This window comes from Mesoplodon bidens (assembly GCF_964165515.1).
Source record: "Mesoplodon bidens genome assembly, chromosome: 4".
In the NCBI taxonomy this organism is placed as follows: Eukaryota; Metazoa; Chordata; class Mammalia; order Artiodactyla; family Ziphiidae; genus Mesoplodon; species Mesoplodon bidens.
The window spans coordinates 171,193,643-171,218,933 of record NC_138160.1 but is presented as its reverse complement, the minus strand read 5'-3'; the positions used below and the strand labels follow the sequence as shown (position 1 = coordinate 171,218,933).

The 25,291-nt window shown below is 38.9% G+C and overlaps 1 protein-coding gene across 4 annotated transcripts in view; it reads right to left on the bottom strand.

The window, feature by feature from the left end:
* Window positions 1-24,860, bottom strand: part of PWWP2A (PWWP domain containing 2A) — a 31,091-nt gene extending 6,231 nt beyond the window's left edge. For 2 of the 4 annotated variants that reach the window (XM_081233124.1, XM_081233125.1), the window contains exons 1-2: window positions 24,201-24,860; window positions 6,059-7,023 (exon numbers count right to left, since the gene is read on the bottom strand). In XM_081233124.1, the coding sequence (XP_081089250.1) occupies window positions 6,059-7,023; window positions 24,201-24,787 (1,552 nt within the window). In that variant the 5' untranslated portion in view covers window positions 24,788-24,860. Of the gene's footprint in view, window positions 1-4,344; window positions 7,024-23,821; window positions 23,846-24,200 lie in introns of those variants that run through there. The other 2 variants (XM_081233123.1, XM_081233126.1) reach the window with 2 other exon arrangements.
* Window positions 24,861-25,291: the final 431 nt, after the last annotated feature.

Genomic DNA, 25,291 nt, shown 5'->3' with positions numbered 1-25,291 from the left:
TGTTATAATTACAAGTTTTTTAGTTTACATGAAAAGGAAAAAGTGATTATAACACAGCCTTAACACTTTGGCTATGGGGTATCTGGTATTCCTTCTAGATAACCACACTGGATAGAAAAAATTATAAGGAGGTTTCTGGCACTAAGACTTCCAAGGCAGCAAAAGGTTAACTGTCACATTCTTATGATACAAGGAAAATTCCATATTTAAATAATGGCTGTGTTTTCAACTTATTTTTAACGAGAGCTTACAAATATCAGGAATTTAAAGAAGAAATATTTCATGCACTTTTAAACCAACTTTTAAGACAAGTAATTTTAGAACTGGCCAGTTTTCAACATCAAAGTTTTATGAAATTGTTTTACAAACCAAAGTGTCTAACGGAAGAAGGCCCACAGCTTAGACCATATACTACAGCCATGTAATTTATTCAGTTGAAAATGAGAATTTGACTCAGAAATTCACTATTATGATAAATCCTGGTAACATTTGAGTCTATTTTCTTCATTTCCTTTACATATCCCCACAATCAATCTTTAATTTATGCTAACATAGGAATCTATAAGAAAAAATTCAAGTTTGGCAATTAGTTTTTTCAGAGATTAATTAGATACATTAAAATTTGATTCTATCCATGATGGATTTTAAGGCAGGATACAAAAATTCAGTATTTCCTACCAAAGTGTAGTATACAAGATGATCTTAGAATTTTAATAAAATTATCTACATGTCAAGGCATATTTGTTTTCCACTGGTAGTACTGACATAAAAAGTGGAAAAACGGTACACATATGAAAATATGGTAAAGAGTGTGATGGTATGTAAATAATTAAAGTTTTGGAAACTAATTTAATTAACTCCATTACTAAAATCATTTAAATGGTTTCCATATTCACAAAATTGTTTTTGTCATTAGGAGGTGATGGTTTTAACTTAAAACCTACTGTTAAAGAGTATTTAATAGGTAAATGCCGTCATACTAATTGACCTAAAAATTTTACCAAGAGGTAGGGATAGTTGTTAAAAATAGGGGCACCATTAGCCCTATGCAGGACTGCAGGTTGATTAGGAAGGAAGGCTGGAAGCCACGCTGCCAGAACAATACCATCCAAACTTAAAAGATTTCTATCAAAAAACAAATTACAGATGGATGGTAGTGATGACTACACAACAACATGGATGTACTTAGTGCGACAGAACTGTACTTTAAAAAATGGTAAAAATGGTAAACTGTATGTTAGGTATATTTAATAATTTTTTAAATACCAAAAAAAAAACAACCCAGCAAATTACAATGCTCTATTAATATGAAGGAAAAAATGATTTCCACCTAAAGTCCCAAAGAAAGTAAACCGGAAAAAAACCCTGTTTGAGTCTATAAAGGTTAAATCTCTTACTTGAGTAAAGAATAAACAAAAGAGTTGAGCTGTTTCTCCTCTGATCTCAGTATCAACTATCCATGGTAAAAACACCAAGATATCCTGGAAAACTAAAAATATATAGATCACCTATATGACTTAAATTACTGAAGCTTTCATTTTTTTATTTCTATTCACTCTTTGTTGGATGGAGTACAGTAAATGTACACAAACTGTAAATACAGAATATTAAGAGCCTAGTAACTAAGTCAGAACCAGGTAAAGGTAATTAAGGCAGCTTAGCTGTTTTATTTCTCCAGGCTATTGGCACGGCACCAGCCTCCTGTTCTATTTCTGAATTCCCTCTATCAGGCATTTTAATTGTTTTAATAGCAACCATATTAATACAATTCCAAAGCACACTAAATTTGTCCCAACTTAGAAACAGGGTCTTCAGAATTCTCTCTGGCAACTTCCCTATTGGAGGCCATCACCGGATACAGAGCAAAACATTGTCCTGAATTTAAACATTACCAACTTTTCTAGACATTTGCCAATCTCTTCTCTGAGTACTACCAAATGTGAACCAGTGCAGCACAAGCTATAGAAAAATTCACAACTTAAAAGGAAAAATCTAATTTTAGATCCAAATTATAGGTTTCTTAAGGTATTTCCAATTCTCAATTCAGTTATTTTATATTAAAGAATGTGTATGTATATAAAAGAATATAAATGTGTATCTTCAACATAACCAATAGTAAGTACAACCTGCTCAAATAGGGGTGCAACTCTAATTTTAAATTAGAAATTCAGACCCGCTAAAGGAGATATTCATTTAGCTGATTTTAGTAAGTTCCATATCCTTTGCCTACAGTCCATCTTCATATCGATATTCCTGTCTGTTGTCCTTTCTACTTAGTACCAATCTAAAATTACTATTTATAGGTTTTCCCCATGAAAACCAAGTAGGGTCACACCATCTAGTTCTGTAAATAGGCTTCAGACTAGTGAATTCTACTTTCTTGGTCTCACTGATATCTCAGGTCTCTGGTTCCACATCTATAAAGAGTCCCTTCCAAACTTACAGAAGAGACCTTTTCTGGTCTATAAATTCTAGAAAACCGAAAGATAAAAACACTCTGATGCTTTACATTTCCAAAGATTTCTAGAAATAAAGACATCTTTTGCTTTCACAGCTCTTACTTCCCTTAGTTTCTCCCCCTTGCTAATCCTATTCTAACCACTTTTCTTAGACCACTAGAGATCTGGCCTAAGCCTAGTTTTCTCTCTGCAAGGGGAAAACAAATACCCATTTGGTTGTCTCCATATAAAGAGTTCAGTGTCTCCTTTTTTGTTGTTGTAAAAGAGAAATGTAAGAGAAAAATGGCTACAATTACCCAATTCAACTCTATCTCCATCTACAGTGGATACTGGACTAATATATCTTAGCTGCTTAAGAAATTCCTGTTTGAAAACAGTTTAGTATGCAGCTATTGGTTTAGTGTTTAGAACACAGAGTACATCTTAAAGATTACAGAAATTCTTTCAAACTTGTTTCCCTATTGAAACTTCAGATGAAATATGCCAGACTGCTGGTTTAAAACAGAGGGATTATTTGGCATAATAGGAGATCATGCACATTTGTGATTATGCTTCAACCTTTTCTTTAAAGGTATGGACTATATCAAATTAGGTGTTACTTTTATACTCATCATGATTTTATCTTTTTCTTTCTTCCTTTTCTCCATGGCTTCTGAAACAAATCAAATTTAGTTTATCCCACAAGAGCACATTTGCCCAAGCACTTAACTACATCAGCAGTATCCACTGTCAAAACCATTTCTATGTTAGGATAAAACTCACCTGGATCATTACTCAAAGCCTTAGAATTACATAACTTAGGTGACTCTTTGCTTTGCCTGGTTTAAATCTTCCTGAACCTTAGATTTCAAACTTTCAAAAGTGTCTGAATGAACAAATTCACTAATCTGAAACAAATACTCTGAAAATCTTTTAAGATACTTCCTTAAAACCCCTCAATCACACTATGAACTTCTTTCAACCTGTTATAATCAAAGAATTTTTAAAATACTATAATTATTTCTGTTTGCAGGAAAGAATATGTTCTATTCAAGTGAAACATTTTTTTAAATTGTGTGTTTATTATAATCAAAAAGCATTGACTGAGTTCCCCAGAAGAAATTCCACTTGCTTTTGCAGAAATCGGTACATTACCTTAAGGAAGCTGACCGAAGACTACTGATTTTCAACCTCCATTAATCTTTTCATAATTAATTCCATAGTAACTAAGATATTTCAAACTGCATTACTTAGAAATCCACAAGAAGTTGCTCTCTTTAAAAGTTCCAAGTTTCCAAAAGTGTCAAACTGACATTGTATCACATTTAAAAGCTAAGTTGGATGCCTAAAATATGAAAGCAACTTAAAAAATCTTGGGACAAACTTGCCTCCACAGGCAATCAATCAGATTTTTCACTAACAATACAAAGCTAAAAATGGAAAATAAGAAATCAAATCTTAGGGACAGATGGACCATGTAGAAAAATAGTGAGCTAAGTTACAAGCCCCAAAAGCAATGATACCTGAGGCAGAAGATCAAGCAGAAAAGAGATTGATTTTAATTACACAAATGTAAAAAAAGAAAAAGAAGAAAAAGCATGTGATGAAATATTAAAGCTAAAAACGAAATAATTAAAATCCATACACTTATGAGAAATTGGCTGAAGGAGGGTCTCAAGTCTAGAAGCATATCAGACCTCTATACTACAAAACCTCATTTTAAGAATATATTGATTAGTCACTTATTTGAATTTTATCATGCTCAGATTATATATTCCCTGATAGGGCAAATAGGAAAATAAGTGATTTTTTCATCTCCTCTATACACTATTACAAAGAATAATTTTCTACCATCTTGAAATTTTTCAAAGCTTTTTGAGAAACACACACAAATAATTTGGATTTAGTCGATTTTATTTACAGCTTGTTTTTTTTACATTTCAGAGCATTACACAATTACATTTTCTCATTTTCTGACCTGCAAACAGATACCTTAAATGGAAATATTTTTTAAAAATTATCAAACTAGGTACATCCAAAATGCAACAATTACATATATGACAATTAATTCACAAAGTGTAATTTACCACGACGTATCCTAAGAATTTAGGAAGAGCCAGTCAGGAGAAATCTGACCAAATTTAGCAATCACCTATTTACATATCCAAAGACAAACCTACCTAACCTCCCAAACCAGAAGTCTGAAAGTTTTTGTTAAGTCCCCACTGGACAAGAGAGAGAGAGATTGATTCAGACCTAGCCAGCCTTGACAGTCTTAATCCCAAATACTGGGCTATTTCCCCAGTGTGCAATTCAACAGCAAGTATCTCAGTTTGTCAAACATCTAACTATCAAACTCCCGTGCCATTATGCACATGGAAAGGTTAAGTGTTCATTAATTAAAAAACAAGTAGTCATTAAATATCCTCACTATTCCCCCTAGCTCACCAGCCCTTACTATGATTCCAGATATGCAACCTGTGTCACATAGTGACAGGCTATATTTGATACATGTATGTATCTATGCATACACACACACATATATTTTACATGTGTGTATATACGTATACACATACACACAGTACTAGGTACAAATGGCAATTAACAGTCCCTGCAAAAATTCATTTTCAGTTGAGGCTATGGCTCCTATGCCTTGGGGTGGTTTTAGACTGCAAAACTGAAAAATACTAAAATCTCACTTCCTTAAGACAAAATTTGATTGCTTGTTCAGTTTAAGCTTCTCAGTCTAAAAATGGCTGTAAGGTTAAGTATAAAAAAGCAGCCAACTGAGTGCAAGTTCTCTCTCCAATTTGGCCAACCTATCTCATAGAAGTTACCCCTAACTAGACTAGAAAATCTGTGGCGCCTTCCAAAGGTTCTTGCCTACCTTACTGTCCATGTTCACGTTTCAAACTGTGTCAACAGAGCCCGCACTTCAGGGGTCAGCTGTTTGGCAGCCTTAGCTGCCTCTGTGATAGCCTTGCGATACAGGCCCTTTCTCTTCTTATTAAAGCGTGACTGGAAGTTTTCTAAAAAGGGGGAGAGCTGTGAAAGAGCCAGGAAAGATGTTGTTGGAGACCCGAACCATGAAATACGGGCCTCCTGCCGGACTAAAAGGCCGTTATCTTTCCGGCTCACAGTTATAGTAAGAATACGGGCTGGCCACCAGGGGAAGCCATATATCTTGGCCCAAACAATGTCCCCTACACATACGGTCCTGCCATCTGGTGTGACGCACTTAGAGACGTTTTTGGAAAAGACTTTCATTTTCAAGGAATTACTGAGCTTTTTCTCTTCCTTTGAAGAGGAGGAAGTAGAGGATGTGGAAGGTGCATGCATACAGCCTGGAGGAAAATCAAAGCTTTCAGAAGAACTACACTCAGAGTTGGAGGATTTCAAATCATCTGTGCTATCAATGCTACACACTGAAGCACTGGAAGAGTCAGATTTCTTTTGATTTAGGGTCATGTAAACAGAGACATTGCTTTTGCTGCCCTTTTTGCCCAGTGTCTGTGGTTCATCCTGCTCACCAGGCACAAGCACTTCAGTTGTGTCCTGAACCTCACTGCTGGCCTCTTCAGGGCCTTTGGAGGGACTCTGATTTTCTGAAGGGGCCTCACCTGCTGAGCGGGTGGAGGTGCAGCGGGACTGGGGCTTTGGTGCCATCTTGCTGCTCCGCATTTTCTCCAGTCCTGTCTTCAGAGAAGAGTCATTTTCTTCATTCCTGTACCTCTGTGGTTTTAAACGAACCCGGGGTGGAAGGGAACCTGAGCTAGGATTCTGGTATCGACGTGTGAAGTGGACTTTTGAATGTGCATTTTTGGACGTAGAGGTTTCACTTTGCTTCTTCTGTGCCTTTTCTTTGGCAATTTTCAGCACTTCCCGAGCTTTTGCATGATCCATGTTCTTATTCTGGAGCACTTTTTTAGTACTTAACTGAGCTTTTGATGTATTTGCCTGAGCAGAAACTTTGACTACTCTGCCTCTGCTGTGAGCAATATTTGAAACCTTAACCACAGCATTTCTTTTCTGGCTTTCATTTTGGTTTTTCCCATCCACCTTATGGTCAGTTTTCAATTTTTTGTTCACAGTAGTTACACTTTCATTTCTCCGTTTTTTATCTTCATATTTAGAAGAGTCACTTGCACTACTACCTTTTCTCATTTCTTTTTTTTCAGCAACGACGGTGTTTTTACACTTGTCACACAAGACTTGCCTGGGTCGTAGTTTAATAGCATTCATTATTGAAGTAGGTTCTTCCCTGTACATTTTTCGTTTGGGTCGCTTAATTTTCCGAGGAGGTGGCTGAGGTATTGATTGGTTATATGTGTCCCTGATAAACAAAGGGGGAGGATAAGGTGCTCCTTCATGGAAGAGAGGTGGTGGTTTGGAAGTCCACAGGCTTTCGGCCAAGCTCAGCTCAGGAGGCGGGACAGGAGAAGGGTCTTCAGGAACAGCACCATTCACTTCACGCTTGACATCGGTCCCTTCTTGGAATGTATTATTTTGGAGCTGCATGGCTTCAGGTTTATCCTTATATTCCCTTTTGGGAAATACTGTCACAGGGATCCCATGGGGCCCAAACCTTTGAAAGAAATGAAAGGAGAGAAGAAGCCATTAAGTTAGTGTCTATAATTCAGTTTCTTGAAACACCACCTAATGTTTATTTATATGACCTTTCCTGAAAACTATTTCACTTTAAAAAACAAAACCAAAAACCTAAAGACAACCTCCCCGGGTCCCAAAGTCCTCCATTTTTGGGGGGCTTACATTTTAGGTCTACACTCAAAAAGAAATACTCAATAGTTGCTCTAAGCAATGCCGTAATAGCTGATGTTATTTAAAATAGATCTTTCCAGTCTTGAATCAGTAAGGATGTTCTATCAGATAGCTTAATAGTTAATATCATTTGATACAACGTTCACTCAACTATAGATAACGTGTCTAGTAAATGCAACTATAAATTTGTAACATACGTATCTTCCTCTGGTTATAACGGCTTTCAAAAGCTTCACAAAACAAATTCAGCCCTAACTACCTCAAAATATTGAATCAGTAAAATCCCAACTCAACTTTATTGTTTAAACACTATAAAGATTCAAAGGCATTTGCTTCTCTACTGTTCTACCCTAACTCTTAAGGCCTTCATCCAACCCAGCCACTCCCCCCCAAGAAAAAAACCTCAAAAATACTAGAAATTCAGATACTCAAATAGCCTCAAAAGCAGACAGGTATAAAGCTATAGCTTTCTAGCTTTTAAAAATCACATCATACATTAAGAAATATTTTCACATTGCAATCCAATAAAATGTTTATGCATGTATACATGCATGCACATAAATACACACACTTAAGCAAAAGTTTCATTAAATACTTGACCTTATATTATGTGACACATAATTATATTTTTTTCTACTCTGGTCTATTTTCATTTGTTTTGATGCTAGTCAGATGCATTAAATGGATTTCAAAACTCCCTTACAGGTCCAGACCCAGTTTGCAAAGCCCTGGTATAGAACACAAATCTCTACAATTATCAGTTTCTAATAAAACAGGGGTCAAATAACCTTGTTTCTCATGTAGACTTAGAAATAACTGGTTTAATCTGCCTGGGCTAAACATCAAGAACCCTTAAATCTAAACTTGCTATACTCAGATTCCTGCATATAAAAATAAAATCACACTACCAAATGATTTCATCATGTACATGCTAACATGCTAATTTTAGGCACTCACTGGGCCAAACAGTACTGAACACAATACAATTCTAACACCAATCCTCTAAAGCAGAGGTGATTAGAACCTAAGGACTGGCTTCAAGTAGTCAGGTAGAACCCCTGACATTATTAGATGCAAATGTTTTGTACAGATCTCTTTTTCTGGAGAATGAGTCTTGGTTCTCAGATTCTCGAAAATGTCTTTATGTCCCCAAAAAGGTACAGAATTCTTTGTTGGAAAGAAATCTTGAGATTAAGTTCTTAGGGCTGCAGATACACCTAAACTTGGGCAGGGATATAGGAAGAGCCAACACCAGGATATCTGGTTCCAACACCTAAATGGTTTTTTTCCTGAAGTCTTGTTAGCTTGGCTACCACAAACCAACAACTTTTATCAAATACAAACCACAAAGGAAGAGGAAAGCCTTTTTTACCTAGAGTGGGACAAGTTTGGGTCTGGGCTAATCCACAAAGGAAGAACACATTCCTCACTATATCAAACTTTGCAAAAAGTAGCTTTCAATTCAACTATACTTCAATTAAAAACAAACAAACAAACAAATAAATAAGCAGCTTTCTATTCTAGCATAGTATTTCATAACCAAGTGTTTGCTTCCTGACTACTTAACTGCAAGGCACTTTGAGCATCTGGCCTTAGCTTGCTTATATGGAGGTGCTCAACAACCACTTTTTCAAGGTGACAGGAAGACAGAGGTTATTCTTGTGTTTTAATCTAGAGCTACATAAAACAATATAACTTATGAGGTGAGACAACTATTTGTATTAACAATAAAATTTTCTAACTTGTATAAGAAGCCATCATTTTGCCCCATTACACTTTCACTTGTTTCCGTAACTGAGAGAACAAATTTCCTCCTTTTATTAGGAGTAACTAAACCTCTCTAAATTCAGTTTTTGCATATGTAAAAGGGAGTAACACTATTTCCTACCTTAGAGAATTCAGGGGAGGATTAATATGTCAACAAATATTAGCCATTTTTCTTGGCTAAACTTCATTTAATTTACTTCATTTAAGTAATATGATCTTACTTTCAACTAATAATTTACCAGAGTGAATCAGCTGTTCGTATACATACATCCCCATATCTCCTCCCTCTTGAGCCTCCCTCCCACCCTCCCTGTCCCACCCCTCCAGGGGGTCACAAAGCACCGAGCTGACCTCCCTGTGCTACGTGGCTGCTTCCCACTGTCTATTTCACAGCTGGTCGTGTGTGTATGTCGATGCTACTCTCCCTTCGCCCCAGCTTCCCCCTCCCCACCGTGTCCTCAAGCCCATTCTCTATGTCTACGTCTTTATGCCTGTCCTGCCCCTAGGTTCATCAGAACCATTTTTTTTTAAAGATTCCATATATATGTGTTAGCATACGGTATTTGTTTTTCTGACTTACTTCACTCTGTATGACAGACTCTAGGTAGAAAAATATTTTTAACTAATAATAAAACTTCCTCAAAGACCAGAAGGATAAATTATTGTAAGAGGAAAAGGGGAATCAGTGTCCTACTCCATCTTAGTAATCATTCTGTTACCCTTCCATGGACAACATTTAATACCATGGCCATGTTTTCAAACTGAGTGTGGAGAGGTTGGTTGCAAAATCAAATTTCATGGGTCACAGCTATGATTTAAATTAAAAAACAGTGTAAGTATATGTAACTGCAATGAATCTGTTTCATGTATATATGTATATACAGGGGTCTACAGATAAAATATATTTGTAACTATGCTCAAAAGTTTGAAAGCCACTGACTTATGAAACTATTACCTTAATAAGAATATAAAGTAGCAACAAAATTATGGTCTCCTAAAACCCCTAAAATCTAATTTCTCAAATATAGTCGGGGAAATCTGCAACACAACAACACTCGGTGGTGTTTGAAAATGGAGATTCTTAAGCCCTGCCCCAAGACTGAATGGTAAGACTCGCCTAGGGTGGAACCCAGGATCTAAATTTTTAGCAGGCATGTCTGCTTTAGCTTTTTCTAAGGTGAAGATATCTGTGTCCCATATGAATGCTCACCAAAGAGTGACCTCAGCAGAGGAAGATTTTAATGATCAGTGGAGATGTGGAAAGCTGACTAGTGTCCCTTGCTTGAGCTTTTCCTAAAAGAACTTTTTACAAATACTCCATGAGTTGAATAATAAGACTCAAACTATCTCTGCTCCTTCCCCTCCCCTTCTTTGTGAAGCAAGAGGGTATTTATTAATGTATTAGTGACTCATTCTAACCCTTACCCATTTACAATTTTTTGTACCCAAAAATTCTAAAGGAAAATTACTCAGGTATTATGGCTTAATTTAAAATAGCTTTTGGGGAAAACTAGGTAAAATATACAAGAGACCTCTCTGCACTATCTTTGCAAATTCCTGTGAATCTATAAAGTTTTAAAACTAGCTATCATCTTAATAATTTAGGAGTAATGAGTGTCAAAATTCTGAGGAGGGAGAATACTGAGGCTTACTAGTTATTTTGTGTCAAAGCAAGAGAAAATCACTGTGAAAAAGAATCTTCAGCTAATGTAAATGGAAAACAAATGCTCAGAAAAAAAGTTCAGGCGTGTTAGTTGAGACAGGCCCCAGTGTTCTTTCTGGACCAAAGCTCCCTCCACTAAATATATCAAGGAAAGACAAAAAGAAAGCTTTCCCTCTCTTAATTCTTTTCTCTTAAAGAAGCTACAGTAGGAAAAAATTACATGCAACTAACTCATTTTAAAAAATATCTAGATGTATTTCATTTCAAGCAGATGTTTTCAGAAACTCCCTCCCTCCTTAAATTAGCAACAGGTTCAATCATAAAGGAGGGAAAACTGTGAAGCAAGCTTATCCTGGTTCACATTGCATCTGCAAGATTGGTTATTATGGCAGAGTTTAATCTCAAGACAAATGAAATTAGTTCAATAGTCAGCTACACGCAATAGAAAATTTTACAAAATAAAATGTATATCTATGCCTCAAAAAATTAAAAATACAAGCCAGCACATCCACTTCTGGGTATACAGCCAAAATAATTGAGAAAAAAGGATCTCAAAGAGATATATGCACACCCATGTACATAGTAGCACTCACCATAGCTAAAAGGTAGAAACAGCCCAAATGCCTCTTAACAGACAAACTGATAAACAAAATGTGGTACATACATACAATGCAACATTATTCAGCCTTCAAAAAGAAATCCTGTCACATGCTACAACATGTATGAACCTTGAAAACATTACGCTAAGTGAAATAAGTCCATCACAAAAAGATAGTGTATGATTCCATTTATATAAGATATCTGAAGTAGTCAAATTTATAGAAAGAAAAAGTAGAATGGTTGCCAGGGACTTGGGGGAGGGAAAAATCAGGACTTGTTTAAGGGGTATAGAGTTTTAGTTTTGCAAGATAAAAAGTTCTGGATGGGCATCCCTGGTGGCACAGTGGTTGAGAATCTGCCTGCTAATGCAGGGGACACGGGTTCAAGCCCTGGTCTGGGAGGATCCCACATGCCGCGGAGCAACTAGGCCCGTAAGCCACAACTACTGAGCCTGAGCTCCACAACAAGAGAGGCCGCGATAGTGAGAGGCCCGCACACCGCGATGAAGAGTGGCCCCCGCTTGCCACAACTAGAGAAAGCCCTCACACAGAAAGGAAGACCCAACACAGCAAAAATAATAAATTAATAAACTCCTACCCCCAACATCAAAAAAAAAAATCTCCATCAGGCAGGACAATCACATACTTTGCTAAATAGCTTTGGCTGGGTCTGTAACTAACCAACAACATCCCTTTAAAAAAAAAAAAAAAAAGTTCTGGAGATCTGCTTCACAACAATGAGAATGTACTTAACACTGCTGAACTGTATACACTTAAAAATTATTAAAATGGGGGCTTCCCTGGTGGCGCAGTGGTTGAGAGTCTGCCTGCCAATGCAGGGGACACGGGTTCGTGCCCTGGTCCGGGAAGATCCCACATGCCGTGGAGCGGCTGGGCCCGTGAGCCATGGCCGCTGAGCCTGCACGTCCGGAGCCTGTGCTCCGCAACGGGAGAAGCCACAACAGTGAGAGGCTCACGTACCGCAAAAAAAAAAAAAAAGATTAAAATGGTATATTTTATGTGTTTTTTACCACAATTAAAAAATGTTTTTAATTGTCTATCTACCTAATGAAGAGGGGTAAGTTTGACGAGAAGCAGTATATTTCCATGGTAGTAAAGGAATTATTAGTCCAGGGGAAATAGTAATTACACTGGAGAATAACAGGACAACACCCTGACCTGAGGAAGGACTCAAGTGAACATTCACCAGTGAGGGCACATGAAGGTCACATGCCCACAGATGTGGTGCCCTGAGCACACAACATTGTGTGTATAACCTGAGCCTCTCCTAAGCAAGTATCAGACAACCCTAAATTGAGAAACAGTCCCCATTACATATATTCTATATTATATTGCAACTAAATGCAATACATGATCTTTTACTGGACGAAAAAAGTTTTAAAGGACATTTTTGAGAAAATTGACAGAGTAATGAAATATGGGCTACAAAACAGATAAAATTTCTCTTATCAATGTTTCCTGAATTTGAAGACTATATTGTGGTTATGTACGAGAATATCTTTGATCCTGGGAAATAAATACTCAAGTATTAAGGGGTGAGGAGAATGATGTATGCAACCTACTCTCAAATAGTTCAAGTGAAAAACATGTTTATATAAAGAATGATAAAGCAAATGTGACAAAATGTTAAAAATCAGTGCATCTAGATAAAGAGTGAGTTCTCTGCTTTGAAATTATTTCATAATAAAGTTTAAAAATTATTTTAAAAAGTATAATCTTAAATTTAATTTACACCTCAGTTCCACCAAAACTTTCAAGAAGGGACTTCTCTGGTTGTCCAGTGGTTAAGACTCCGGGTGTCTACTGCAGGGAGCACAGGTTTGATCCCTGGTTGGGGAACTAAGATCCCACATGCTGTGGCATGGCCAAGAAAAAAAAAACTTTCAAGCAAAGAAAGTATATAAAAAAAGATTTGTTCTACTTAAGCATAAATGCCAGCAAACTCACCTGAAGTACCACTAAGCACAAAATCTATTCAAATACAAGTATGCTAATTAGTCATATAGTATAAAACTAGGTCCCAACCCTAGGACCTAACTGTAGTAGTAGGTGAGACCAGTCACTGCCAAAAGAGGCTATAGACTAGAGGGAAAGAAATCACTGAGGATTAGTGATTAGGCAATGAGCTTTGCAGGAAACTGACTACACCTGGAAGGGTCCAAGCATATTAAGAGCAAAACGGTAGAGGCAGAGAGTGGTTGCCCACTTCTGAATGTTGGTAACCAACTTAAGTTAGTTTAAAAAAGTGAAACACTGAGCAGGTGCAGAAAAGCCAACAGGTGAAAAGATGCAGCATAGGAATTACCAGTCAGCAAACAGCCCCCCTCCATAGGAGACAGGTAAGGATTCAGAGGCTTAAACAAGCAATAAAATACAGATAACCATCTGGTGGAAAAAGAGGGCATGTTGGTGAGTGTATAAGGGAGGGGTAGGTAAGAGTGTGATGGATGAAGAATACTAGTCTCAAAAATAAATAAATAAATAAATAAAAATGGTTCTGAAGAACCTAGGGACAGGACAGGAATAGAGACGGACTTGAGGACACGGGGAGGGGGAAGGGTAAGCTGGGACGAAGTGAGAGAGTGGCTTGGACATATACACACTACCAAATATAAAATAGATAGCTAGTGGGAAGCAGCCACATAGCACAGGGAGATCAGCTCGGTGCTTTGTGACCACCTAGAGGGGTGGGAAAGGGAGGGTGGGAGGGAGACGCAAGAGGGAGGAGATATGGGGACATATGTATATGTATAGCTGATTCACTTTGTTATAAAGCAGAAACTAACACACCATTGTAAAGCAATTATACTCCAATAAAGATGTTAAAAAAAAATTACTAGTCTCTTAAAAAGACAAGACCAGTGAAGGCTTCTGATTAAATATAGCGATGAGACCAAAAGTGTACATCACTTCGTTAAAAAGTTTAGCTACTAGTCTGTTCCCACCATTTAATAAGTACAAAGAACACAAAAACATCTTCCTTTCCCTAACTTTGAAGTATGTCATTCTCAAATGTGAGCCCTTCTCAATTATGGGTTTTTTTTTTAATATTTATTTATTTGGATGCATCGGGTCTTAGTTGTGGCTTGTGGGATCTCTCGTTGCGGCACAAGGGCTTCTAATTGTGGCGTGACCAGCAGGCTCTAGAGTGTTCGTGTGTGGGCTTAGTTGCTCTGCGGCATGTGGGATCTCAGTTCCCCGACCAGAGATAGAACCCTAGTCCCCTCCATTGGAAGTTGGATTCTTAACCAGTGGACCACCAGGGAAGTCCCTCAATTATGTTTTAGAAGCATGTAAGAAGCAGAGACTGTAAGGACTAAATTGCCCTAATGAGACTATAACTTTCTCGTCGTGACAAAGCCCAAAATTTCCTCATAAGCCATCTGCCCCCAAAGGGTATTGGGAAGAAAAGATTGAGACACATCCCCTACCATCCATCACAAAACTCCTAGTTATCTCATTCCCTCCTAAAATATAAATGTCACCCTTCCTTATTAAAAGGGGAAAGTTATACTTCACCAGTATTACCTGACTTTTTCAAGGTATTCTGAAGATGCAGATTCTACTGTAGGCCACAATTCATTTAGGTTGGGTGGCTATTCAAGCAAACCCATTGAAGTGACAATAATAGCTGCTGTCACCTTCGTGCTGCCACTTAGTAGCTACTTCATACAAGTATTATTAGTTAACAACTATATAGCACTTACTATGTGCCAGGCACTATTCTAAATATGTACTTATTTGCATCAGATGATTTAATCATCACAATTTGTAGCTGATGAAACTAAAGCACACAGAGTGTAATGGCCTTCCCAAGATCACACAGCTAGTGAGCAGCAGAACCAAGACATGAACCCAGGCAGTCGGCCCAAAGTCAGGTTCTTAACCACTACTACTACTATTACTGTTTCCCCTCACTTCAAGTCACTTAACGCCCCTCCCTCCACCTCCACGCCCCACCGAGGAAGTGGAGGAGCTGACAGGTACACATACTCTCTTCTGAACCCCATGGAGGTGAACAGGCTTCAGAATTCAGAATTTTCCCAGTTTTCAAAGATAATAAGCACCCTATGATCAAGCATGTTACTATTTCAGCAGTAAAGTGAAATGAAAGAACATTCACACTAAATGGGATAAATACAATATGCTCACATAATTTCAGCCAGGTTAGGGTCTGCCACCAAAAAATTAACAGGACGTTCAGTTTTCAGAGCTTTCTGGATATCGGAATTGTGGTTAAGTAACTTGACAGAATTGTCAAGATTAATTAAGAATATACATAATTGCTTACCATACAGCCTAGTACACAGTAAGTAGGCATGATACATGGTAACTATTATTAGAGTAAAATTAAAACATACTCAATTTCGTTAACTAAGTGAATGGATGGTGTTTTTAATTAAAAGCCCCAAGTATTACAAGGGCAATCTGCAGGGACTGTGGGTACCCAAATGGGCGAGGAGGGAGGGAGGATGACTTTATCAACATACAAACAAAACATCCACCAATTATGAACAAGAATGCCAGGAAGTATCTTTCAAAATTAACTGAGGGTGGGCTGCATAAAAGTCTTAAAAGAATATCTCTGTAACCGTAAGAATTTACTCAATCTTTTAAAAAGTCTATGCAATCCCCTTTTATAAATATAGCTTTGCTTTTGGAGGGAGGGAAAAAAGAAGTTAAACCCGAATTAATTCAGATTTTAAGCTCCCACTCACGTACCTTCAAACAATCCTCTAAAAACAACTTACCTGGATATTTTGGAAATAAAGATGGAAACAACTACAGAGAAAACACTGACGCTTCAGCCTTTATAAAAGCAAAAATAGTCACAACATCTGTATGGTACTCATATTATTTAACTCCCTAACAGTAAATTCTTCTTTTAAAATAACCATCCAAGAAAATGATAATGACCACAAAGTGGCAAAATACTTTTAAGAGCAGACAGATCTCGACTTCACTTTTGTACAACATCACTTACAGAAAGATACTGGACATTTTCCCAAGAAAATGAACACTGATATAAAAGAATCTTTTAAATTATTAGAATAAATACTCATCACAGCTTTCAAACACTTGAAAAGAATTCCCTTGGTCCTGGCCCTAAGACACCAATAAGCAGTTTTAAGTTCTCTATGTTTCCATTATGATTTCTATGTACTTTTCATATTTCTTTTGTATTATGTCCAATAGAGTCTACCACACAGAGGTCTAAGTGATTTCTCAACAGATGGACTTTTTCTAAAAGGCAAATTATTCGATTTATTTCACTATTTCTATTTTACCAAAAACAGGTTGTCCAACAACTTACTATATGTTAGTCTTTAAATTATTTTCCAATTCAATCATCCAGCACTTAATGCTGATCTCGTGCTCAACAAGATTCAAATCTGACATTTTGTGATTCCTCCCATGATGAAGTGGACTCCACTGTTGCCAGGGCCAGGCCAACCAAGGCAAAACATTTAAGACCTAGGACCATATATGAAGAAGAAACCCCATTTTCAAAAATGCCTGAAGAATTCACTAAATTGAACTGAAGAGCAATTCTTATTTTAAAACCAAGCAGCTATTCCTGGTTGAGTGAGGAATAGAGCGCTCTGCCATTTCTACCTACCAGGGTAATTCCCCACCAAAATCATAAGCTACGTGGTAATGGCAAAATACAGAAATGTATTAGAACAGGGTTGTTTTCAAACCTTAGAGAATTGTATATCATTCAGAAAAGCATCTTCAATTTCTCAGTGCTTTCCTCTTCAAATCACAAAATGTAACTCTCACAAACTGCTGTGACTCCCAGCTGTTCATCTTATTCCATAGGCAAAAAGGCATCTCGATACACCTACTAATATCTACCACTTATAGTTTTAGGCAATTTAATCTCTCTGAGCCTTCCTGTCTTTATCTGTGAAATGGGTATTAATAGAATTTACTTCATTCGATTTTCTAGAGTAAAATGAAACAATGTACACAAAGTGCACAGTGCCTAAAACAGGAGTGGGAAATACATAGTAGGTATTATTAGTTACAAAGTAAAACTTGGCAACCTTCCTAGATGATGGGAATAGGCAGAAAAGTGAAGTCAAATACTATGGAAGGTATGTGTTTTAAAAAGCTAAAAAAACATTATTCTGTTTTAAGGCCACTTGGTACAAAGGGAGAGAGACAAAAATTATGGACTACTTAAATTTCTAGTGGGCAGCTGGATTTAAGAAACAATTTGCAAGTCTAATTACCAGTTCTACAAAAAGTATCTGGATCTGCCACCCAAGTGGCCCATCCCCATATGTACTGTTTACTTTACAATTACATTCCAATCAAATTACCCAATAACTTAAAAAACGGGTTTAATGGGCTTCCCTGGTGGCGCAGTGGTTGAGAGTCCGCCTGCCAATGCAGGGGACGCGGGTTCGTGCCCCGGTCGGGGAAGATCCCACATGCCGCGGAGCGGCTGGGCCCGTGAGCCATGGCCACTGAGCCAGGCCACAACAGTGACAGGCCCGAGTACTGCAAAAAACAAACAGGTTTAACAAATTTACGGTCCCACTATTTTGGCAAAACTATCCCCTAAAAGTCAGTTATCTCCAAATATGCTCTAAGAATCATCTGCATCGGAATCACCTTGTTAAAAACAAACTGGTGGGGGCTTCCCTGGTGGCGCAGTGGTTGAGAGTCTGCCTGCTAATGCAGGGGACACGGGTTCGAGCCCTGGTCTGGGAGGATCCCACATGCCATGGAGCAACAAGGCCCGTGAGCCACAACTACTGAGCCTGGGCGTCTGGAGCCTGTGCTCCGCAACGGAAGAGGCCGCAATGGTGAAAGGCCCACGCACCGCAATGAAGAGTGGCCCCCACTTGCCACAACTAGAGAAAGCCCTCCCACAGAAACGAAGACCCAACACAGCAAAAATAAATTAATTAAAAACAAGAATACCAATGCCCCCCCCAAAAAAAACTGGTGGAGTGGAGCTCAGAAATCTTAAGCACATTTGTTTTGAGAACAACTGCCCAAAAGATTTTTAGCCAAAACATTCTATATTAAATCCACCCAGAGTATAACTTAACCTCCACTTTCCTGCAAGATCTGCCACGAAAGCAAGCTCTGTTCTGCTGGTGTGCCTGAATTAATTTGGGAATTAAGGTAGAACAGGATGAATAAATATCAAGAAATAAGGATGCACTTCAGAGGCACAAATAACTACTAAGAACATCTTTCATTTTTAATCAATGTGAAATTAACTCAGCCATAACAGAGAAGATGAACACATAATACACAAATTCTTTAATGGCCCCCACAGAAAAACTGATCTTAGGAAGATTAAACCTAGTTTCATCAGCTTTGCTTTAAAACAGTACACTGTGAAGTATGGTCTTATTTACACATAAAAGGCTGAAAATTAACCTCATTAGAGACCCAACTCCAATAAAACATGCCTGGCATAATTTGTTTGTAACACATCTACTTACCTAGTTCATGAAATTTATTTAATACTGTGATGTTACACAGATTCTTTACATTCAAACTAGACTTTTAATGTCCAACAACTAATCATTTCCAAAAAAAATAAATCACTGCAGTCCAACAAGTGATCAACAGCTCACTCTCAATACTGTATATACAAGTACAGCAGTAGGTGTCCTAAAGCTGCCTGGGTCAGAAGGTGATTAGCACTTGTCTCAGTGCTATTTCACTGTGGAAACCTTTTATCAACACCTTGGGGTATAAGCAGAATAATCATCAAAAAATATTAAAAGTGTTTTAAATAGGTACAACTCAACACAATCATTCAAGCATACTACTTGAGGGCCTAAATTCTCAACCTGGACACTTAGTATAAGCTACTCATACCACTACTCACTGCTTCACCAGAATGGCTGTATATTTTTCCCACCAAAAGTAGGGCTATTGCACCATACGTTTCATGATCTCTGTAAAGAAAAAAAATCATTGTCTTGGTTTATATTTCCTTAAAAAACAAGTAAATCTACAACTTGTCTTAAGAACTTAGTGAAATCTGAAGATTTCTAAAGAAATCACCTCAATTCTTTTTAATGCAACCCGCATGCACACACAGAAAAGGCAGTATTTGTGAAAGATCAATTCTGAAATACAACCAGCTACAACATTTAATAAGCATGTACCACAAAATTAAAATGCACAAGGGTTTTTAAGCATAAGCATTTACTTCATGATCCCTTAATTCGTATCACGTACCAAAAAAATGGAATCAGAAAGGTTTTTCAGGATTTCAAAGCAGCTTTATAACTTTAAAGATGTGGAGAACAGTAACAAACAGTTTAAATGATCCCTCTTGTAGGAAGAAACCACAGGTCCCATTAAATATGTCCCTTCAAGAATAGATTGAGAAGACTGAGAAACTACCATTTCAGAGGACTGGGCTGAAGGCTGGTTAAATTTTTCTACGTTTGGAATTACTTAAGTTGGAGGTGTGTTTAAGGGATAGGCCTAGAAGTTTGCAGGCAGGCAAGAGATATTGTATCATTTCTACTGACCCAAAACAAGGCCCTTAGGGGACTACAGTTGTCCCTTCTGTTTGCTCTTGAGGGAAAAGGCCTATTTTTAAAACGTTATGGAAATGCATCCAAGGGGATGCAATCGGAAAAAAATCCAGAATGTGGAAAATTCTACCAAAAAAAGTCTATGGATTAACAAATCAACTGCAAGGAAATAAAAGTAATGGCAGGAGAACTACAGATGAAAAACTTAGGAAACTTCTCAACCAATTGCAATGTATAAACTTTACTTGATTTCTAATTTGAACAAAACTTAGATGTTAATTTTGAGACACTGTACATGATGATGTAGATGAATTGTTGCTATTAATTTCGGTGTAACAACAGTAGTACAATTAAATTTTTAAAGTTCTTATCATTTTACAGATCTCTACTGAAATACTTATGGTAAAATTATATGTTTAGGATTTGCTTCAAAATAATCCATTGGAGGTGGGCATATGATGAAACACATTTGGCTAACAGCTGATAAATGTCGCAGCAAGGGACATTCATTTACCATAATATATAATACATGGATGTTCATTTACCATAAGAAAATTAAACAAATATGATACAACCACTGATTATTCTGTCTAAAATAAGACAGTTTAGCAACCTGAAGGAATGCTTATTATATAATGCTAAATGAAGAAACAAATGTACCTATGTCAAAATTTCAAAAAAGGTTAAGGAAGAAAAGAGAATAGGAAGACCAAACTGAATTTGTGAGTTAGTTGATTATCTACTTTATCTACTAGTATTAGACTACTGTCATTAGACATTGCTAATGAATTCAGGAGTAGGCAGGTAATTTAAACTACCTAAGAGGGCTGCGTATAAAACTATAGTGGAGAGGCCTAGAATAAGCTAGAGAACGCATACCTCAACTTAAAGGCATTCAAATAAATACTCCACTATATAAAATCCATTTTTAACCAGATATTCAAATATCCTCATTTTTAGGGTGACCAAGTCATTTATTTGCCAAAGCAAGCTACTTTGAATAAAGAAAGGAGGAGGTAAGAATCAAACCAGGATGGTACAGGAAAACCAGACCACCTGGTCACCCTATTCACTTTATCTATATAAACTGAGGCATTAAGTTTGTTTGTTTGTGTTTAAAGTGAACTGCCTAAACTCAAAATGAATTAGCTTCATACACACTAGAGACTGAAGCCCAGCGAGGCACAGAGATTTGCTCAAAGTCATGGTGTTAATTGAAGAGGCAGGTACTAGAAGTCAGCACCCAGTACCCTGACACTGTCCAGATCAATCTACTATTTAGTACCATTTTCTTCTCTTTAGGTTTTGGTTTTTTTTAATTACATGTGTCCTGCTCCTTTTTTCCACAAAAAGAGTCTCTTCAAAATGTGTTCTTCAATCAAATAATTCTAAAAATAAGGCAAAAAAATAATACAATTAACAGGAAGGTGAAGAATGTCCAACAAATGCTTACAAAAGCAGACTCTTGATCAATCCACATGTATATGAACTCCTGTACTCTAAGATCAAACACTTTTTCTACATGCTGGACAACCCTAAGACATTTCTGTATCGTGCATGTCAGAATAAAAAAATAAAAGCAATAACTGGACCCTTGGAAGACCGGAGAAAAGCACACATACATTGATGCCCCTAGTAGCCTCCCAAATGTTAATTCTTTCCTGATGATCTCACTGAAGAGGCAAGAACCAAGACCTCAGAGCCTACTACATTCCCAGTAGACAGCTAAGGAAATGGGGAGTCTCCAGAGCAGCTTCTATGGCTATGAGCTGACTAAAGAATCTCTTTGCCTCCAACACCCATACACAACCTCTGATTATCCCATATAGCTATTAACATCAAGATAAGCACTATATTTCAGAAATATGCAATTCTTTACTTACTGCTTAACAGGAAATCTGCCAGCCCAACTACCTTCCTAATATGAAATTAGAAAAAGCACAGACTTTAGAATCAGATCAACCTACATTTGAGCCCTTACTTTGCCATTTACAAGCTAGCCAAATTGAAGGAACTTCAATTTCCTCCTATATAAATGAAAAATACCACCAGAGTTATGGAGGTTAAAGCATGTGGTACAAAGCCTGGTGCTTAACAGGCACTCAATAGGAAGCTCTTGCTTTAATTTTTATTTTATATTGGAGTATAGTTGATATACAATATTGTGTTAGTTTCAGGTGTACAGCAAAGTGATTTAGTTATACATATACATATGTCTATTCTTTTTCATATTCATCTCCCATAAGAGGAAGCTCTCGTTATTTCTACCTAATGGTTTCATTCAATGGCCAATTCAAATAGGATACAAACTTTTTTTTTTTTTTTTTGGCTGTGCCGCCTTGCGGGGTCTTAGTTCCCCAACCAGGGATGGAACCTGGGTCCGGGCAGAGAGTACTGAGTGCTAACCACTGGACCGCCAGGGAATTCCTGATACAAACTATTTTTAAAGCAACTGATGACTACAGTCACGGTCTTGGTGAAGTCTGTAAAGAGTTATCTCCTGGATCATCGGTTAACCCCAAAACTGTGCATGAAAGTATGCAATCAACGTAAGCACAGATTACAAAACATATTGGCAGATATATTTTTCCAAATTATATTAAATTATGAAAAAAAAGATACTCAACTAGTCAATCACTGGTCCAATAATAATTCCTTGAAGTGCTAAATTTTAAAAACACTGCTTTATTTCCTCACCACTTCCACAATGTGTGTGACTCCCATATAAGCTTCTAGAAGGCACAGACTGTCTCATACATATAATATTCAGAATAGCTAGGAGGGTGCCTTATACAGATGTGGTCAATAAATATTTGTTGAATGAAAAGTTGATATGGTTCCCTTAATGGCGTTTTAAAAAATACTTTAATGACAGGATCCTTTCACTTCAAAACATTAAATTGTAAAAGGTTCATAATAAGAGTAGCACCCCCAACAAAAGAAGCTGCTGTTTATAAGCACTGTAGGTAAAACAGACCAAAACTCAAAAAACGAATGGCTCTCCCTATGAAAGAAAATTTTAAAAAACAAAACACCAAGACAATGAGCACCTCAAAACAGGACAGCACTGTCCATTCCATTTCCAGAAACAACTTACCTTTTTGCACCTTCCTTTTGCAGATTTGAAATCCAGATTCTCACACAATCACTGGCCTTCGCTTCTGTTTGATTCAATAGCATACACACTACTGAACATACACATTCTGTCTCTTGCTATTATTAAATACATCAGTACTGGTCTTATTCTGCTTTCTAATTCCGAAAACAAAAGTGCAAAAGTCCTAACCCAAAATTCTTTAAAAAAAAAAAAACTAATTAAAAAAAATTTTTTGAGATTTAACAATGTTTGAAGTAACTGTAAAGGCTCCCATCTTTTCCCATACTTCAATTATGTATTTTAAATGGCTTTCTTCCCCAAATGAGACAATTCTTGTGTCTTGATGGGAGGGGAAGCAGTTACAAGTAAAACATACTAAAATAAGCCATTTCTAAACAGGTGAGATACCATCAGAGTGTGTGCTGTTGCAGGAAACAGAATGGAGAGCCGTGAATGGGAACCTCTGAACTTCATATCTGCAAAAGAGAATAAAAAGGTTAACTTAACTCTAGACTTAGAACACAGTATCTTCATCTGTTTAAAGCAATGCCCATAAACAAGTTAAATTAAAAAATGAAAATGTGCTAAAACAAGAGGTCTGTGGGTGAACTCAACCATTTAAACTGAATCTACAGTTTTAGAAGTCAGTATCTTAACACTTTTATACCACACCATCTTGAAATTAAAGGTTTAAAAAAAAAAATCCCATCTCTTCTTTAGACCTTTCTTAAAGTTATCATTAGCCAATTAGCCAAATGTGCCAGGGGGAATTAGTTCTAACCGTAAGAATAACAGTCGAAGAGCTCATTTTTAATAAATGTTCTTCCCTTTATAAGGAGTGGCAGTTAACCTTTTGGGAACCCCAATGCACACACCCCTTTCTCCGACCTCATTAAAGTTAAAGGTTAATTTGAGAACAGCGCAATCTCCCCTACCCAGCACCGCGTTCTCTGCGAAAATCCTTCTGCGTTTTGCACTGACCCACCCGCCGCAGTGTGGGTGAGCCAGTGCCAGGTCACGGAAGGAGGCCGGGGTTGGAGGGCGGTGAGACCCGCGAGCCCGTCAAGCACCCGCGCCCCCCCCCACCCGGCGGCACACCTGCCTCGCAGGCGCCCACCTGGGGCAGGGACCGCCCTCTGACAGCCTCGCGCGCCTGCCCCACTCGGAGCGCGCGCCACGCGCCGCGCGGGACCCGAGGGCGGCGCAGGCGGCTGGGCGCCGGAGAGGCGGGAGCCCGGCGTGAAGGGGCCGCCCGGGCTCGCTCCCTCCCCGGGGACCGAGCGGGCCGGGGCGTGCTGGGGGCGGGCGCGGTACCTTTTGGACAGATCCATGAGGACCCCGGAGAAAAGCTTCTCCCCGAGGCGGAACGACACGACGAGCGCGTCCTCAATGATGTGGTCCAGCGTGACCCGCACCTCCGAGCCGGGGATCAGTTGCGACACCGCGGAGTCCCCGCCCGCCGGTGGCACGAGCGCCGGGGCTGAGGGCTGGGGCAGTGGCGGTTCCTGGCGCTCCTCGGGAGCCGCGGGCTCCTCGGGCGGCGATGCAGGGGAAGGTGAAAGGCCAGGCCCTTCCTGTGGCGCGACTGCCGCCGGCTCCACCACCCGGGCGGGCAGCTTCTCCTCAGGCTGCAGCTCCGGCCCCGCCGCCTCCGGGCTGCGGGCTAGCTCCCCCGGCGGCGGCGGCGGCGGCGGCGGGAACGGCGGCTCGTCGGCCTGAGGAGAGGACTGCTGCCCGTCGGCCTCGCCGTCCGGCACAGATGCTTCAGTTGCCGTGACCGGGAGGGGGTCAGTGCCGGCCTCGCTGCCGGGAATGGGCTCCATCTCCGGCTCGGCCTCGCCGGCGCCCCCCTCCCCGGGGGACGCTGCAGTCGCTGCCGCCTCTGCAGCCACGGCCGCCATTTTCTCCCTGGCTTCTGCCTCCTCCAACTCAGTCTACGGCGGCGGCGGCAGCGCTGCTTGGTTCCCTAGGCCTTCCCCTCCCTCCAGCGAACAGTTTTGTCCCGCCCTTACCCCGATGCTTGTTATTGGCACCGCGCCATTGGTTCTGTCCTACAGCCCTCCCGCACTTGCAATATTCCATTGGCCAGGTGGGGACGTCTATCATCCAGTCAGTCCATCCCTCCCATACAGAGTAGGAACTTCTCATTGGCCGGACTAGTTGTCAAATGGAGAATCTTAGAGGAGGAGTGGGGGGCGGGCTCAAAGGGGGCGGGGGGAAGTCAAAAAGCTGAGCCTTATACTTATTGCCTCTTTCTATTGGATGGAAGAGAAAATATAGTCTTATGGTTGGACTATGCTCCTGCCCATTATCAGCCAGGGTTTCAGAGGTGGGATAAAGGAGGGAATCACGTGGCGTGCCTGTTCTTTCAAAGGCTACGGAGGGGAGGAGTAACGAGGTAACGA